Source organism: Trachurus japonicus, unplaced genomic scaffold (genome assembly GCF_045865225.1).
Source record: "Trachurus japonicus isolate A0001 unplaced genomic scaffold, Traja_1.0 AP029824.1".
Classification (NCBI taxonomy): domain Eukaryota; kingdom Metazoa; phylum Chordata; class Actinopteri; order Carangiformes; family Carangidae; genus Trachurus; species Trachurus japonicus.
The window spans coordinates 39047-57499 of NW_028219957.1; the positions used below are offsets into that span (position 1 = coordinate 39047).

The 18453-nt window shown below is 39.7% G+C and overlaps 1 protein-coding gene across 1 annotated transcript in view; it reads left to right on the forward strand.

Annotated features, from left to right (window-relative positions):
- LOC146960933 (uncharacterized) overlaps positions 1-17913 on the forward strand; it is a 39252-nt gene extending 21339 nt beyond the window's left edge. The window contains exons 4-6 of the mRNA XM_085771927.1: positions 16473-16513; positions 16997-17105; positions 17587-17913. Coding sequence (XP_085628053.1) covers positions 16473-16513; positions 16997-17105; positions 17587-17913 — 477 coding nt within the window. The remainder of the gene's footprint in view (positions 1-16472; positions 16514-16996; positions 17106-17586) is intronic.
- Positions 17914-18453: the final 540 nt, after the last annotated feature.

The window sequence follows — 18453 nt, forward strand, 5'->3', positions numbered from 1 at the left end:
TTTCCTGATTGTGTATGTGTATGGGTAATGTCCAGTTAAACCAGTGTGGTCCTCACAAACAATGTTTTTTCCTGATTGTGTGTGTATATGGGTAATGTCCAGTTAAACCAGTGTGGTCCTCACAAACAAGGGTTTTGTCCTGATTGTGTGTGTGTGTATGGGTTATGTCCTAATAAACAAGGGTGGTCCTCATAAATCACCATTGTGCTAGGAAACGCCTCCTCCCGCCCTGTCCTCTCAATCCACCAAAATGTTAGATTTTCGTTTCTCTGGATTCTTACACAGTATTTTAATTCTAAGTAGACAGGAATTTTTTTTATTTTTTTTAGACCACTTTGATCTTTTAGCCACCTCTCTAGGACAACGGGAAAGCAGGGTCCTCATAAACCACCACTGGGCTGGTATGGGGAAAATGACCCTGTAAACCCCCCGTGTGTGTGTGTGTGTGTGTGTGTGTGTGTGTGTGCACTGTTGTTCCTATCTAAGAGGGGACATTGGCGTCGTTACACATTCACCAACAGGGGACCAAGCAGCCAACAGGGGACTTTTTTTAGGTCCCCTGTTGGACATGCTTTAAATCAACTTAAAATCATGTGAAAAACCTTCTGGTTAATTTTTTCAACTTTAGCCAAGAGGGGACCTGAGTGTGTGTGTGTGTAAAATACCATATTCAGCAGTGCCCCGGCAGGCTGGAGCAGGGGTTTTAACGACTCATTCACACACGTCGTTTCTTACACTCCTCCATAGTGTGAACGACTTGCAGCCCCGGCAGCCTTTCAGACTGTAGAGAGGCTATCAAACAGGCTCCTTAGTGAACAAACCAGTACCTTGAAACATAATTTGTTATTCTTCGTAACAAAATATGAAGGTCCCAGTTTCATGGATGTCTTAAGTTTAAACTCAACACTGTATTAGGTATAATAGAAATTTTAAAATATTGAAAAAATTGATCACCCATGACAAAATTTGAGATAAAATGGTCATTTAGATAATTTCTGTTGAATTCTGATTAAACATTAAAAATAATTGACCTTGCTATTGTTGCTTGTCCAGTTTTTTTAAGCACAGGGTTTCAATTTTACAATATACATGTGTTCTCAATCTGTATAGGAATTATTAGTTGACTTACATTGCAGAAAAAGGTCCACACTTGGTTTATATGGAATGACAGGGGTCCACTGTTGGTTGGTGCATAATGACACACGATCCCTCTTAGTTAGCATGGAGTGACATACACACTCCATCATGTATGAATAAGAAAGAAATAAGCAAAAGTGATAGTTTTTAAGAGAAAACTTTCATCAAAACTTAAAACAAACATTTCTAATAAAGTAGCACCAATAATGTTGTAATTATTTTTTAAATGTAGGGTGTACTACTGCAACACACATTTCTACAGTCTATTCATTTTTTAATAGAGGGTTTTAGGATTTAGGGTAATCTTAATGTACTTGCATCATAAATCTGTATTCATAAGGATGTATTTTATTTACTGTTTTATATTACAGAAAACTCAATGGCAACCTACGATGATATATTATGTACAAGTAAACCATCAAAGAGTAACTGATATTAAAGTATTGGCACGGCAATTTGTTATCTTTGGGGGAAATACAGAGGGTTTGGGAGATCATCAGTTTGTCAGAGATACAAGGGATAATTCATTGAGAGGATTAATCTCACAAAGTCCCTATGTTAAACTATTGCCAGACACATTTCTACAGTCTATTAATTTTTCACTGTACTGGTGTTTTACTACTTAACTGCATTGTTGTCACGGGAAAATACTTAAACTACTCACAGTTTGACATGGCCTGATGGCTCAGAGCCACAAAAAGTTACTTTTTGGCCACGTACATCTCACATAAATGAAGCCCTGTTGGGGCCACCTATGGTCAGACTTTTACTTTTTAAATGCATGTGATTTCAATTAATTTTAATGTATTTGCGTCATAAATCTGTATAGGAATTATTCGTTGATTCACGTTGTAGAAAAAGGTCCACACTTGGTTCATATGGAATGACAGGGGTCCACTGTTGGTTGGTGCATAATGATACAAGTTCCCACTTAGTTAGCATGGAGTGAAATACACACTCCATCATGTATGAATAAGAAAGAAATAAGCAAAAGTGATCATCCGTAAGAGAAATTTTTCATCAAAACTTAACACAAACATTTCTAATAAAGTAGCACCAATAATGTTTTCATTATTTTTAAATGTAGGGTGTAGCCTACTACTGCAACACACATATCTACAGTCTATTAATTTTTCCCCTACACGAGTTTTATACTCCTTGACTGCATTTTTGTTATAGGAAAAATATTTGAATTAAAACTCAGGGTTTTAGGTCATTTTAATGTACTTGCATCATGAATCTGTATTTATAAGGATGTATTTTATTTACTGTTTTACATTACAGAAAAAGGTCCACACTTGGTTTATATGGAATGACATGGGTCCACTGTTGGTTGGTGCGGAGTGACACACACACTCCAGCATGGGTGGATAAGCAGAAATGAGAGAAATTGCTAAGTTTTAAGATACATTTTAAATCTAAATTTAATACAAACATTTGTAACTATCAATACACATAACACACACACACACACAAACACATGCAAACACACATATTTAGTTACTTAGGGTTAGTTACTGTGAAAACTCAATGGCAACCTATCATGATACTTAAGGGAATATTTCAGTTATTGACATTTATGGATCAACAATAAAACATGTATGGGAAAATAAAAGAGGAGCTGGAGGGTCATCAGTTTGTCTGAGATACAAGGGATAATTCTTCTAGAGGATGGATTAACCTCAAAAGCTCAAAACTTTAATCAAAACTTAATACAAACATTTATAATGAAGTAGCAACGGTAATGTTGTGTTTTTTTATGTGGGGGGTACTGTGAAAACTCAATGGCAACCTACGATGATATTATGTACAAGTAAACCATCAAAGAGGTAGCCTACTGATATACGACAATTTGATATGGGAAAATACAGAGGGAATGGGGGATCATCAGTTTGTCAGAGATACAAGGGATAATTAATTGAGAGGATCCCTATGTTAAACTATTGCCACACACATTCACACAGTCAAAATGTTTTTAAACTGTCACGACCTCGAGAAAGCCATCCATGCGTTGCAGTAATCAGTTCTAGATTGGACTGTTGCAATGCACTTTATGTTGGCGTCTCCCAGTCTTCGCTCAGTGGCCTCCAACTTGTCCAAAACGCTGCTGCCCGTCTTTTAACTAACACTAATAGACGTGAGCACATTACTCCTGTTCTTAACATATAACTTTTTAAAGCAACGGCCTGGCCCCACTGTATTTATCTGAGCTACTTTATTAGAAATGTTTGTGTTAAGTTTTGATGAAAAATTTCTCTTAAGGATGATCACTTTTGCTTATTTCTTTCTTATTCATACATGATGGAGTGTGCATTTCACTCCACTTACTTACATTCAAATCAGACTGACTGAGACATGGGTAAATGCAATATAGAGTCACAGAGCATTTTTATGAGCTACCATTCTCTGCCAGAAATGTTGTCTGGGAACAACATCTTACTTAACATGGCACAAGAAATTAGGATTCATCAGATTGTCAGAGATACAAGGGATAAGGCATTGTGTGGATGGAATAACCCCAAATAGCTCAATGTTGAACTGCTGCAACACAAATAAAAAAAGTTGACAGTGGTGTGGACCGTGTCTGAGGAATATAGTTCTTGCTGTGTCCTAATTGTCCTTTACAAGGCTTTGTAAGGCTTTGCATGTGTTTTTTATATTTATGCGTTCCTTTGTTTCCCTTGATTTTCTAAATACCTTTTAATGAGTAGTTTAACAGGGGGGTTTTTGGGGTTATTCCGTCCACACACTGACATATTCCCTGTATCCATGACAATCTGATGAATCCTAATTTCTCATTCCATGTTAATTGTTCTCAGACAGCATTACTACTAGCAGACAATGGTGGCTCATATAAAGGCCCTGTCACAGAATATTATAACACACCTTCACAAAACTCATTAAAGAACTGACAATTCTTTAGACAAAATGGAATATTGCTGGTACACCCACTCTTTACAGTTGCCACAGAAGTTGAGTCACCAAAGGCCATAGGTGCGTAGGTAGCACATGGCCAGCCTAAGACCTGGGAATACCTGTGTCTCAGTCGGTCTGATTTGGATAAAGATATTGGCTGAAAGAAGGTAGAAACTCTGAAGCCCAACCTGAAAAAGCTTAACGACCATCGTCAGCGACGACAAACCATCCCCCACACTGCCCACACTCAAGGACTGACACAGGTCATCTGGCTCTCACTCCGCTCTCACTCCATTCACTCACTTCTCAGATCCCAGTTCAACAACTCTACCTTAAAGATAGGATCTGTGAAATACATGAGTGCTGGCGACTTAACTACTTCAATGTAGAGGAATGTTTTGTGCCCACATCATAGACTGAAACCCCATTAAAAATGTTCAACTCGGGGCGGTGTTTAGCTCAGTTGGTAGAGCACCCGCCCCATGTGTAGAGGCTATAGTCCTCGCTGCAGGCAGCCCCGGTTCGAGTCCCGCGTCGGACGGCCCTATCCTGCATGTCATTCCCCCCCCTCTCTGCCTCCCATTTCCTGTCACACTCTGAACTGTCCTATCTAATAAAGGCATGAAAAGCCAAAAAAAAAAAAATGCTTTAAAAATGTTCAACTCGACTTAGAAAACTGTGTGTAAATGTAATGAAGTCACATTGCTTACTACAACATGCACAAGGTTATACCTAGATAATAAGGAATATACACACTTGTGTTTAGCTGGGTACTGAAACAAAAGAAAATCATTAGGAAACAACCAAAATAGATAAGAAATGAATTACTTAAAAATATACATTAATTAGATAACGTTTTACCATCTTCTGAACACAATTAATTGAATTTGTTTATAATCCACTTCAGATGCTATGAATAAGGTAATATGGGATTGTTGAATGTACAATCCACACATCCTGAAAGCAATCAGACCCATTTCTGCTGAGCACCAGTGTGAACTGAATACAGCTTTTATTGTGTACTTCCCACTTAATGTAAACTCTCTGATCCTGTGCCAATTCTGTACCTTTTGACAACTTTAAATTAGGTTTCAATTTATACACCAATTTCATCTATAGATGTGTATGACGATGTGATACAGTGTGTAATATACAGAAAAAAAACACAAATTTAGCTTTAGTTTTCATTTTTGTTGTGGACCAAAAATATTCAGACAGGTATACATGAACTCCAGTAGAGCTAACAGTTTGGTAAGTAAAAATGTGTGTTGCAGTAGTTCAACAGTGGGTATTTTGGAGTTATTCCATCCACTATAGCTGATTTATCCCCTGTATCTCTGGAAATCTGATTAATCCTAATTTCAGACAACATTTCTACTGGCACACAATGGTAGATCATATAAAGGCTGACAAAATATTATACTGATCACAAGGCATCACACACCTTTACAAAACTCATCAAAGACTTGACAGGGTGGATTATTGCTGGGACACCCACTCTTTACAGTTGTCACAGAAGTCCATAGGTGTGTAGCACATGGCCAACCTAGGACTGGGGAATTCCATTGTCTGCTAGTCTGATTTGGATATAAGATCTTGGCTGAAGGATGTTAGTCTTTTCCAGGTTGCCCTTCAGAGTTGCTAACGACCATCGTCAGCTACAAGAAACCATCCCCCACACTGCCGACAGTCAAGGACTGACACAAGTCGTCTGGCACAGATTTAAAGCCTTCACTCACTTCACTCACTTCTCAGAAGCCAGTTCCACATTTAGAGTGGAGAGTGGAGGTAGAGTTAAGCCTACCACACACATGATTTTGCTCCGATTTTCCCCCTTCCGACCAAAGACAAAAATCGGCCGATTATCCTAAGGTCTTAAGATTATTTTATGAGATTCTCTTGTAGTGTGTGGTGTGTTAAGAGTCAAAATTCTCACAACAATCGCCTCGGAAAACGTTTGACGCCGATAATCGTAAATATTAAACATGTTCAATATTTACAAATCAAAAGTCATCTTGTGTGTGGAAAGCTGGTGTTGTGCTGAGAAGTGCCTGCTTGCCAAGCTCTGCATGCTGCTCGCGGCAAGCCACTTCTCGACACAACACCGGCAATCCCACAGAGAGCCACGGTGCAACCCTGGCATTACATGAGGTTCACACAGACATTCACGCATACACGGGAGATTTCCTGATAGCCGATAGCAAAGACGGTAGCGATCATAGCCGGCAATAGCCGGCAATAGAGCAGCCATGTTTAAGCGATCATGTGACCGCCGCTCACAGCCCTTGACTGCTCGGCGTCCGAAGCCACAGACACACAGACACACACAGACGGTATCGTTGTAAAGGCTGAAGTGTCCCGCTTTCATTAAAAAAAAATTACATCACTCTCATTGTCCATTCCGGAAATAGACCCGAAAGAGTAGCTACAACAATACGGATCTCTTTCTGAGTTTTCTGACCGGAGGGTCAAGATTCTGAAAAATCTTAATGTGTGTGGTGAGCTGTGTTTGGAATATCACAGCGCACCACACACAATACGATCAAAACTGTTCAATCACAGATTTTTTATCTTCATGTGTGGGGTCTTTCACAGATAAAAAAAATTGGTTGAAATTTAGAGAATCTCTATGTGTGTACCAGGATTTAGGATCTGTGAAATACATGAGTGTTGATGACTTCACTACTTCAATGTAGAGGAATGCTTTTGTGTCCACATCATAGACTGAAGTCTATGGGTGGGAACTGAGAACCGGTTCCTCTTCAGAACTGGTTCCCACGTGATCATTTCCTTGGGATTGTGTGTGTGCATGCTTTAAAGCAGAAGTAAGTGATATATTTGTGTTAATATAAGTCTTAAATAGTTATATCTTCCGACAGCAATCACTTATATAGAGTGTTTGGTCTGAAACACGGGTCTGTCAGTCACTCTGCTCTGCTCTGAAAACATTTATCGTATACTACAGTTTTTATCCAATGAGGAGAGAGAACGGCATGCAGGGCTGTGTGTGCAGCCAAGGGATGTGCCTGAATGTGGTGACGTAGGGACAATGACTGTTATGGTGCGTTCAAGGAAACTCGTATTTTTCCGACCGTGAAGTTGTACCAGTTCGATCTGGTACGAGTTCACGGGTCAGAAGTTACGAGTGGCCGTTATAGTGACTTTCACCGGTAAAACAGGTCGGAAAAACACGAGTGGGTTGCCTGGAACGTTACAAAGTCGTAAGTTGTGACTTGAAGCTGTAATTTACGATTTCAAAAGCCTGCCTGGAACGCAGCATTAGCGAAAACGACCGGACCACTTACTTCTGCTTTAATGATTCCGCTAATCGATTTAGCTTTTTTTCCTTTGCAAATGTGCATGTTTCTAACCCAAACAACACATGCTGTGTTCAGGTCAGAACGAAGGCAAACACGGCGTCGAGACAGAAGCGCTCTAAAGTGTCGGGGTAGATGTGATGTGACAAAAAATATTCAGATTTATAAAACACTGCATACACACACTTGCAAGTAAAGTGCCTACAAGGCACATACATACTGTAGATAGTAAGGAATATACACACTTGTGTTAGGCTGGGTACTAAAACATCAAAAAATCATTAGGAAGCAACCCAAATGTGTAACAAATTAATCACTGAATCAGATTGCCAGTCTACTATTTGTTTTCAAAATAAATTTGATTAGAAATAGAATTATTGTGTACCTCCCACTTAACTCATTGAGTGCCATTGACATATGTCAAACGCAGTTTTCTGCGGCTGGTAAATGGGGACGCTGTCGCCCACACTGTGAGTAATTTTGGGGCTTCTGGGATGTGTAGAACGAATGAGACTGTAGATCAGAGCAAGAAGTGAAGAAGAAGGAGAAGACGAGTGCGATCGCTACGGAGATAAAAAAGTTGGAAAAAGTTTCTATTTCTAGAGAAAAACGACGGGCAGAGCCTGGAACAAGTGTAACGTGGAGCTGTGATGAAAGAGTTCTCTTACGGATGATCACTTTTGCTTATTTCTTTCTTATTCATACATGATGGAGTGTGTATTTCACTCTATGCTAACTAAGTGGGCACTTGTATCATTATGCACCAACCAACAGTGGACCCCTGTCATTCCATATAAACCAAGTGTGGACCTTTTTTTTCTGCAATGCAAAACAATAAGTAAAATGCATCCCTATTAATATATATTTAGAATGCAAGTACATTAAAATTGATTGAAACCATGTGCTGTTAAAAAGTAGAAGAGTGACAATAGGTGGCCACCACAGAGCTTCATCTATATGGGACATTAGGTGACTACAGAATAACACTTTGTGGCTCTGGGGCATCAGACCATGTTGAATCCTGAGTTTAGTTATTTAAAGTAGTTTTCCCATGACAACAATGCAGTCAAGGAGTATGAAACTTCAGTAAGTCAAAAACTTGACAGACTGTAGAAAGGTGTGTTGCAGTGGTATATCATATTACTTAGTGAGGTTAATCCATCCTCTAGAAGAATTATCCCTTGTATCTCAGACAAACTGATGACCCCCCAGCGCCTCCTTTATTTTCCCATACATGTTTTATTGTTGAGCCATAAATGTCAATAACTGAAATATTCCCTTAAGTATCTTGATAGGTTGCCATTGAGTTTTCACAGTACATTCCATGTTTTAAAAAAACTACAATGACAACTTCACCAGTGCTACTTTAGTTTAAATATGTGTGTTTGCATGTGTTTGTGTGTGTGTGTTGTGTGTATTAATAGTTACAAATGTTTGTTATTAAATTTAGATTAAAAATGTATCTTAAAACTTAGCAATTTATCTCATTTCTGCTTATCCACCCATGCTGGAGTGTGTGTGTCACTCCGTACCAACCAACAGTGGACCTCTGTCATTCCATATAAACCAAGTGTGGACCTTTTTCTGTAATGTAAAACAGTAAATAAAATACATCCTCATAAATACAGATTCATGATGCAAGTACATTAAAATGACCTAAAACCCTTAGTTTTAATTCAAATATTTTTTCCTATAACAAAAATGCAGTCAAGGAGTATAAAACTCTTGTAGGGGAAAAATTAATAGACTGTAGATATGTGTGTTGCAGTAGTACAACCTACATTTAAAAATAATGAAAACATTATTGGTGCTACTTTATTAGAAATGTTTGTGTTAAGTTTTGATGAAAAAAAAATATCTTAAGAATGATCACTTTTGCTTATTTCTTTCATATTCATACATGAGGGAGTGTGTATGTCACTCCATGCTAACTAAGTGGGAACCTGTGTCATTATGCACCAACCAACAGTGGACCCCTGTCATTCCATATAAACCAAGTGTGGACCTTTTTTTTCTGCAATGCAAAACAATAAGTAAAATGCATCCCTATTAATATAGATTTAGAATGCAAGTACATTAAAATTGATTGAAACCATGTGCTGTTAAAAAGTAGAAGAGTGACAATAGGTGGCCACCACAGAGCTTAATCTATATGGGACATTAGGTGACTACAGAATAACACTTTGTGGCTCTGGGCCATCAGACCATGTTGAATCCTGAGTTTAGTTATTTAAAGTAGTTTTCCCATGACAACAATGCAGTCAAGGAGTATGAAACTTCAGTAAGTCAAAAACTTGACAGACTGTAGAAAGGTGTGTTGCAGTGGTATAACATATTACTTAGTGAGGTTAATCCATCCTCTAGAAGAATTATCCCTTGTATCTCAGACAAACTGATGACCCCCCAGCGCCTCCTTTATTTTCCCATACATGTTTTATTGTTGAGCCATAAATGTCAATAACTGAAATATTCCCTTAAGTATCTTGATAGGTTGCCATTGAGTTTTCACAGTACATTCCATGTTTTAAAAAAACTACAATGACAACTTCACCAGTGCTACTTTAGTTTAAATATGTGTGTTTGCATGTGTTTGTGTGTGTGTGTTGTGTGTATTAATAGTTACAAATGTTTGTATTAAATTTAGATTAAAAATGTATCTCAAAACTTAGCAATTTATCTCATTTCTGCTTATCCACCCATGCTGGAGTGTGTGTGTCACTCCGTACCAACCAACAGTGGACCCCTGTCATTCCATATAAACCAAGTGTGGACCTTTTTCTGTAATGTAAAACAGTAAATAAAATACATCCTCATAAATACAGATTCATGATGCAAGTACATTAAAATGACCTAAAACCCTTAGTTTTAATTCAAATATTTTTTTCCTATAACAAAAATGCAGTCAAGGAGTATAAAACTCTTGTAGGGGAAAAATTAATAGACTGTAGATATGTGTGTTGCAGTAGTACAACCTACATTTAAAAATAATGAAAACATTATTGGTGCTACTTTATTAGAAATGTTTGTGTTAAGTTTTGATGAAAAAAAAATATCTTAAGAATGATCACTTTTGCTTATTTCTTTCATATTCATACATGATGGAGTGTGTATGTCACTCCATGCTAACTAAGTGGGAACCTGTGTCATTATGCACCAGCCAACAGTGGACCCCTGTCATTCCATATGAACCAAGTGTGGACCTTTTTTCTGCAATGCAAAACAATAAATAAAATGCATTCCTATTTCCTATTAATTGGTTGAAACCAAATGTTATTTAAAATTGAGATGATAGTAGATCCCCTCTTGGACTGCTAAGAATGACAGAGGCAACGCATTTATGGATGAGTAAAGACGGACGAGCAAATTATCTTTGTTAAGAAAAAAGAATTAATCTATATTAAAGCCGGTTTAAAGTAAATGTTGTTGCTTATACTGCAGAACTTGATATTAGTGCATGCAGTCATGTTACTTCTGAACTGCATGCAATTCAATAAAAAATATTCACTCTCAAATGTGGCCATGATTATATATTTATATACAATTTGTACTACAGAGACTTTAAAATAAGTAATGATAACTCTAAAGTTATATTATCCATTTTTGAAAGAAACTGAGAAAGTCATTGTTGTAAACAAAGACTCATTAGGTGAATGGGTCGTTAGGTGAATGAATGGGTACAGACAGCTCCACTGCAGTATGTGGAGGTCCACTCTTTGATAGGTAAATGTCGCTCAGAGATCCAAGTCCCCTCTTGGCAATTTCTCTAAAAATAATTAAAAGTCACATTTTCAGTAATATTATGGTAAAACACCTTAAAAGTAAATTTTATATTCCATGTTTGTTTTTTCAAAATAAGTGTAAACATAAGACCCCTCTTGGCAGCTTGGCCCGACAGGTCCCCTGTTCCCCCTATTGGTGTGTATGTGTGTGTGTGTGTGTGTGTGTGTGTGTGTGTGTGTGTGTGTGTGTGTGTGTGTGTGTGGGGGGGGGGGGGGGGGGGGGGGGGGGGGGGGTGGGGGGGTGTCAAAAGGATGCATGTTGTGGACTGTCAGCTTATGAGCTCCAACGCCTTAAGAACATCAGAGAGAGGGAAGCCTTCTTATCGTCCTTGATGTTATTGCAAGTAAGTGGACATGTTGACTGGAACTCTAACCAACACAAGATTGATCAACTGGTCTCTCTCTCCCTCTCTCTCTATCCTATTACACTTTGTCTGTCTCCCCCTACTCTCTCTTTTCTTTCTCCCCCCCCTTCTGTGTCTGACTATCTCCCTCTTCTCTCTGTCTCTCCGTCCTGCCTTTTCTCTCTTCCCCTAGGTCTTCTCCCTCTCTGTCTGTCTCTCTCTGTCACACACACATCACACATATAGCTTTATTGTGTGTTACCTCCTATCACAGTGTAACTTCACACATATATGAAGCATGGGATTTGAACTCATTGAGTGCCAACCACATAATTTCTCGTTTTTCGTTCCCATGCGTTGAGTGCCAAAAACGAGATTTTTCGTTTTTTTTGCTTCTTTTTTTTAAATTATGAAAATAGACACTTTAATACACATTATATGTAAATTTGGGGACTCTACGACGAGCAGAACTGAAATAGATGAGATCAAAGTCACATGACAGCTCATGATTGTTATGATTGGATGTTATTACATGTTTGACCGCTAGGCGGCAGTACTGGTTAGTAGTCAGCTTACCGTACCATATAACGGGGTAGAGCAAGACTGCATGAGGCCACATGTATGTTATTGAGAACGTGAGACATTAAACTAAGTTACTTGCTATCAACACGGCCTCATCCTTGGAACACGAACATGACATGGTACCAGGAGTAAACTCGAATGGGCGACATGGATTTAAAACCACCGGAAAGTTTGAAACTAACGGGGAATGTCGACGAGAACTGGCGCACCTTCAAACAGCGGTTTCACCTTTATGTTGCTGCTACGGGACTCGAGGCAAAGCCGGAAGCAAGAAAGGTAGCGCTGCTGCTAACGATAGCAGGGCCACAGGCCATGGAAGTATGTAACACGTTCGTGTTTGACAGTCCTGAAGATAATGAAAAGTTGGATGTAGTGCTGAGCAAGTTTGAGACTCACTGTTCTCCGAAGAAGAACGAGACGTACGAGAGGTACGTGTTTCGGTCTCGTACACAGCGCCAGCATGAGCCCTTCGATAGCTTCCTGATGGACTTGCGGCTAAAGGCGCAGTCCTGCAACTTCGCGGCGCTGTCGGACTCCATGGTCCGGGACCAGATTGTCTAGATGAGGCCACATGTATGTTATTGAGAACGTGAGACATTAAACTAAGTTACTTGCTATCAACACGGCCTCATCCTTGGAACACGAACATGACAATGATCTGGAAGTTTTTATCATAACTGGGCTTCTGCAAACGGAGTTCTGCATGTGGATGCAGCAGCTGCTCTGCTCTCACCCGCGAGGCTCCAGCTGCTCGGAGCCGAAACAGGAAGCTCTCAGCCGACAGTCCCGCCCGGGTCTTCATCTGGAGCAACACCGTGTCCTCTCCAAAGTCCTCCCGCGGTAAAATCTGATGGTCTCTGGGCCAAAGCAGGCCGCCGGCACCGACCCATACCACAGAAGGACCGCGACCACCGGCGGGACCGGTGTTCCCGAGCCGCTGTGGCCGACAGACCCTCACGTTCTGCGGTGAGAGGCTGTGACACGGCACGGTGCGTCTGTGTTATTGTTGTTTAGTGGCGCCCCCCCCGCCCCCGATGGTGGATTTGTGAATAGAACAACAGTTGTTGTATATATTTATCTTACCCACCAAACATTGGACGTCTGATGGACGTGCAGATCATGTCTATATTGCGTCCGTCGGTCCAAGACCAATTCTGGACGCCTAAACGACGTCCAAACTAGGTCCACTTATTTGGACGTCTATTCATGACCCCAGTTGGACGTCAATATGCAGTTAAACATTTGGACGTCAGGCTTGGTCACTGTTTTTGGACGTCTAAGACAGGTGCAGGAAATTGACATGATTAATGATTGTAGTAGTTTTAGTAATAGTAGTAGTGGACAAAAAACAATATTGTTATCAACATGATTAATAAATACGAATATATATTGTTTGTGATTAAACATTATAAGAGACGTCCAAACAACGTCTTGTCTACGTCATTTTTATATGTCTAATTTTGGTCCCCTGAAGGTGCAGACTGTTACGCCAGATGACGTCCAAATGTGGGCATTGTAGACATCTCTTCTATGTTCAATTTAAACTCATTTAGGACATTGTTGTTCTTGAGTACATGTGATATTTTGTTATTTTACATCTTTGTTTTTCCTACTGTTTTTTTTTCAATTTCATTTCATTGTATTTCAATTAATTAATTAATTAATATTTTAATTTATATATTTTGAAATGAAATTTGTGGGAGATTATGGCTTCAGAAAATAATTTCACCCGATCATGGTTCATAAGAGTAGGGAGAAGTAAATATAAGTCTTTGATAAGAGCCTTTATTATTTAAACTTGTCAAAGGCACTCTGATTGGCTGAGGCAGCATGTGATCATACTCTGATTGGCTGAGGCACCAGCAAACGCCACTCTGGTTGGCTGAGGAAATACACCAAGCAACTGGCGCGTTTCTTCTCCTGCAGAAGCAGACTGTGGTCAACATAACGCCTTGGTTACAACAACATCGTTTTCCACTAAGTGGAAGGTAAGTTTGGTTGGTTTAGTTGATTTTATGTTTACTGTATGCATTTATAGTGTCAGTTTCTTTCCGGCGCCCATTTTAACCGATGTGTCATTCACACAAGACGCGCTGCGGCGTGCACCTTCACGGCCCCAGTGTCTGCTCTATTTGCTGTAATGAGTAGCTATGAGGACTGTTGTGGTAAACTGGGATGTGAGTGGTAGTCACGGATGCTAGCCGCCACCGCTAGTTAGCATCGGGCTAGCGGAAGTTAGCATCGTGCTAGCGGAAATTAGCATCGGGCTAGCGGATAGCATCCACTGCTTGCACTCACTAGCATCCAGGACAGCTAACAGTGCTAACAGCCCTCCTATACTCTGCTGTACGGAGCTCCTCCTGGGCTCTGTCATACACACAAGCTTCCACTAGCTACTCTTCCTGGGTGCTGTTTCACAGTGAGGATGGTGTGTTGTGCAGTTTCCACCAGAGTTTTGCATGTATTTAAAAAAAAAAATCTGTAACACCACACGTATTTTTCATCCACTTAACAATTATGCACTACTTTGTGTTGGTCTATCACATAAAATCCCAATAAAATAAATTAAAGCTGTTGTTACATGACAAAATGTGTAAAGTAAAAGTTCAAGGTGTATGAATACTTTTGCAAAGCACTGTATCATTCACATTTATTTATAAATGTTTTTTTTCCCTATAGGCTCTTCACTAATGCCCTGATGGTGACATCTAATATCAAGGGAGAAGACAAAGGTTTATAGAGCAATACAAGGTAAGCCCATATGTCATATCTTAACATTTGCTGAGATGGTTTTGTATGAATCCAGTAGGCCTATTGGTAGTGGAGACACAGGCTGCAGGTTGTCTTTGCGTATTTCTAATTATTTGTCTTCTTCTTCTTGTGCAGATGGAGCCATACATTTTGATGACACAGCCAGAGAGGACTTCATAAAGACACATGCTGGAGGAGAGGGATACACAGCAGTCACCCAGGACTGATTATCCATTGTGGAGAATCTTGTCACAGTTTTGTATCACTTTTGTACATGTATTTTCTGTGTTAAGTATGCAGTAGTTGGTTCTGATTTGTAATTCTTCTCAAAACACATTGAGTTTATCACTTTCATTTTTATTGTGTTATATTTGTTGTTGTGCCACAGACCGAAGCAAGGTGGGCTGTGTAACTTTATGTATTTATTAGTATTTTACCAGCAGTATTAATTTCAACAGATACCAATAACTTTATTAGAATGACATGTTTGTGCCAGTGATTAAGAAAATAAAGATGGAAATAAATGAATGGGGATTGAATTGTGATTTATTGGTAAACCTGTGTATAACTGTAGTCCCATATGTTAACAGGAGGTGGAGGATCTGTTTCCTGTTAACTTTCCTGTAGCTTCATCTGGCTCAGCAGCAGGTTTGAACTGGAAATGCATTACACCTTTGCATGCATTTCTAGGTAATCTGCTGCTGAGAAAACCAAATGAAGCTATAGGAAAGTGAACTGGAACAGTCTGACACCTTCTGAAATGGGACTACAGTTATGCACAGAGCCTAGAAGCAGTGTAAAAACAATGTCTAAAATTAGTTTAAATTTGATGCAAAAAAGACGTCGAAACGACCACATTTGGACGTCAAATAGCCCTCATGCGGCGGTCCTGTGGACGTTCAGTGGATGTCGGTTTAAATTTTGACGCAGAAAAGACGTCTATAATGACCACATTTGGACAACAAATAGCCCTTATACGGCGGTCCTGTGGACGTCAATACTGGACGTTCAGTAGACGTCGGAAAAAGACGTCGTCTGGAGTAACAGTCTGCACCTTCAGGGGACCAATATTAGACGTGCAAAAATGACTTAGAAAAGACGTCGTTTGGACGTCTCTTTGCTCAGTGGGTACACGAGCCCTTTGATCCAGAAATGCGAGTGTCAGAAGAGCGACAGACACAAACAGAGCACCTTTCATAAAAGACGCTCTATCTCCTTTTCTAGAAAAAAAGCAGGGATTTTGGTGAAACCCAGCCATGTTTAGCTTGAGTTTTCTCAGGAACGGAGGCACGTAGAAAAAAACGGTTTGTGGTCATTTGAAGCATAAAGTTTCACCTTTCAATTGAGCTACATTATGTGTTGGTAGCAATAATATAGAATGCACTATGGCTCTACATAAAAAGTCAAAAATGGTCTAAATTGCCGGTACACTTGACTAAAACTTTGGAAAGGAGCATGGCACTCAATGAGTTAAAAAGATGTAAAAGTAGGGCTAAATTGTTACTTCTCAATTTTTTCTACAATGAGGTTTACAAAGATAATGCCATTCCTGTATTCATCCTTTACCATACCTTGTAGTGTATTTAGGGCTGATATATGTGGAGAAAATAATGAGATAATTACCGTATTGTTTTATCTGTCAAAAGGCAGCTGAGGATCTGAGGCAGCCAAAGCCGGGTGTGAAGAGGTAAGTCATAAAACAGCGTAGTAGTGAGGATACTTTGTTTTGTTTTGGCTGTTGGGACTGATTCTATTTAGTAGAAGGGGGCATTTGCAAGGGTTGATGGGTTAGGGGAGAAAAGGTCAGGATAGGAAAAGATTAGTTCCTTCTATTTCCTAACAGGAAAACGAAGGAGGTTAGGAGAGAGGGAGGGCAGCACGAGAGAGGTTTGGAGAGGGTTGGATAGGAGGGAGGAGTAAACCTTACCCTATGAGAGGAGATTAGGAGAGATGGTGGAGGGTAGGAGTGAGGGAGCAGTAGGTTTGCCTCTTTCCTACTGTCCTTTCGCCCTACTTTGGCTCTTATATTATTATTATATTGGTTACTTATGAGAATGTTTTCATGAAACCTCACAAATTTCTGAATAAAATGGGTTCCCGGCCCTGTATTTTTTCTTTTTTTACATTTTTAAGTTGGGATGTTTTGTTGACTCCATTTTTATTGTGGCAGGTCAAAGGCTTCGTTGGATAAAGTGCACTCTCCTCTGTCTTCCCGGAAATCCTTGCGTCTTAAGGAAGCACAAAACCTTAGCCTCAGAGGAGGACGAACCTATGAACATGTAAGTTAGTCTCTTATGTTTCATGTGCACCATTAAATATTCACTAAATTAAAGGATTACCGTAAGAGTATTAATTTTAAGCAGTGAGACACGACATGCCATTCTTTACGGCACAGAGTAACCACAAACATGGTAAAGAATGGCATCGAGATTCTTTGACACAACCCTCATTGTGATCAACAATGCTCAAACACCACTTTTTTAAATCATATTTAAATAGTTGATGATCATTGAATGTACAACTCCATTTATACATAATGTGACTTTTTGTTTTGTTTTCCAGGCTTTTAGGGAGTCAAAGATCTTGAGGTCATTGTAACCTTGAACTCCATCCCATTCTCATGAACGCTGTATCTACAGTGCCTTAAGGGAATTTTTTCAAATTAACATGCACTTGGCCTCAATGATGAGCTGCTTAGAATTTGGTGGTCAAAGGTAAGGGTGACACAGCTCATTGTTCTCTGTTCCCTCCATCTTTCAGGACATCGAATGCAGTGAGGCCGAGGCAGATGTCGCAGGGACAACCATGGCAATCTACACCGTTCAAGCTGAGGGTGATGATCATGATGGTCCTGGTGGACTCTTTGCAGATGTCGGTGTGGTCCTGGAAGGGGTCGAAGTTCTCCACAACCTCCAAAGTATCAACCGTGCATGCGTAATGCTTTATGGGTTGATCTATGCTCTTAATCTAAGCTATCCAAAAAGCTTGAAGAATACATTCGAAGCTTACCAGAAGATCCTGATGGACCTGGAATCGTCCAAGCTTTCCCCCAAAGTGCAAGCACTGAAACTCAAATTGCTCAGGTGACTCTTTTTTGGGGTGGTGCGGTGATGGGAGGAGGAAGTACAGGAAGAGACCGCCCATACATGTCGATAACCATTTGTTTATAGTGTTCCTGTACGTTCACCTTGAAGATTCACAAATCAAACACAGAAAGCTAGAAATGGAAGGTGCTCAGTTAACTATGTTCTACTACTTTTAAAAAAAAAGTGTTGAATGTTGTTTCAAATGGCAGGTCCTTTCAGTATATCCCATTATTGCGATCGTTGCAGCAGATACTTGATTCTCCTGAGTGTTGAATAGAGTTATGGAGCGATACTGCTGGTTTTCAGGCTGGTCAGTGTGACTGCTCTGTTCTGTGGGTATCAATAAGAGATGGTGTGTACTTAAAGGAAAACCTGTTCCTCTCAAGTGATGAGTGTTTGATGTGTGATAATGTATTGAATGTTGTTGAGCCTGTAGTTTGTTCTAGATAAAAAAAAAAATTGCAGGTCCTGTCAATATATCCTATTACTGCTCTGTGTTCTGTGGGTATCAATAACTCTATTCAACACTTCAGTAGAATCA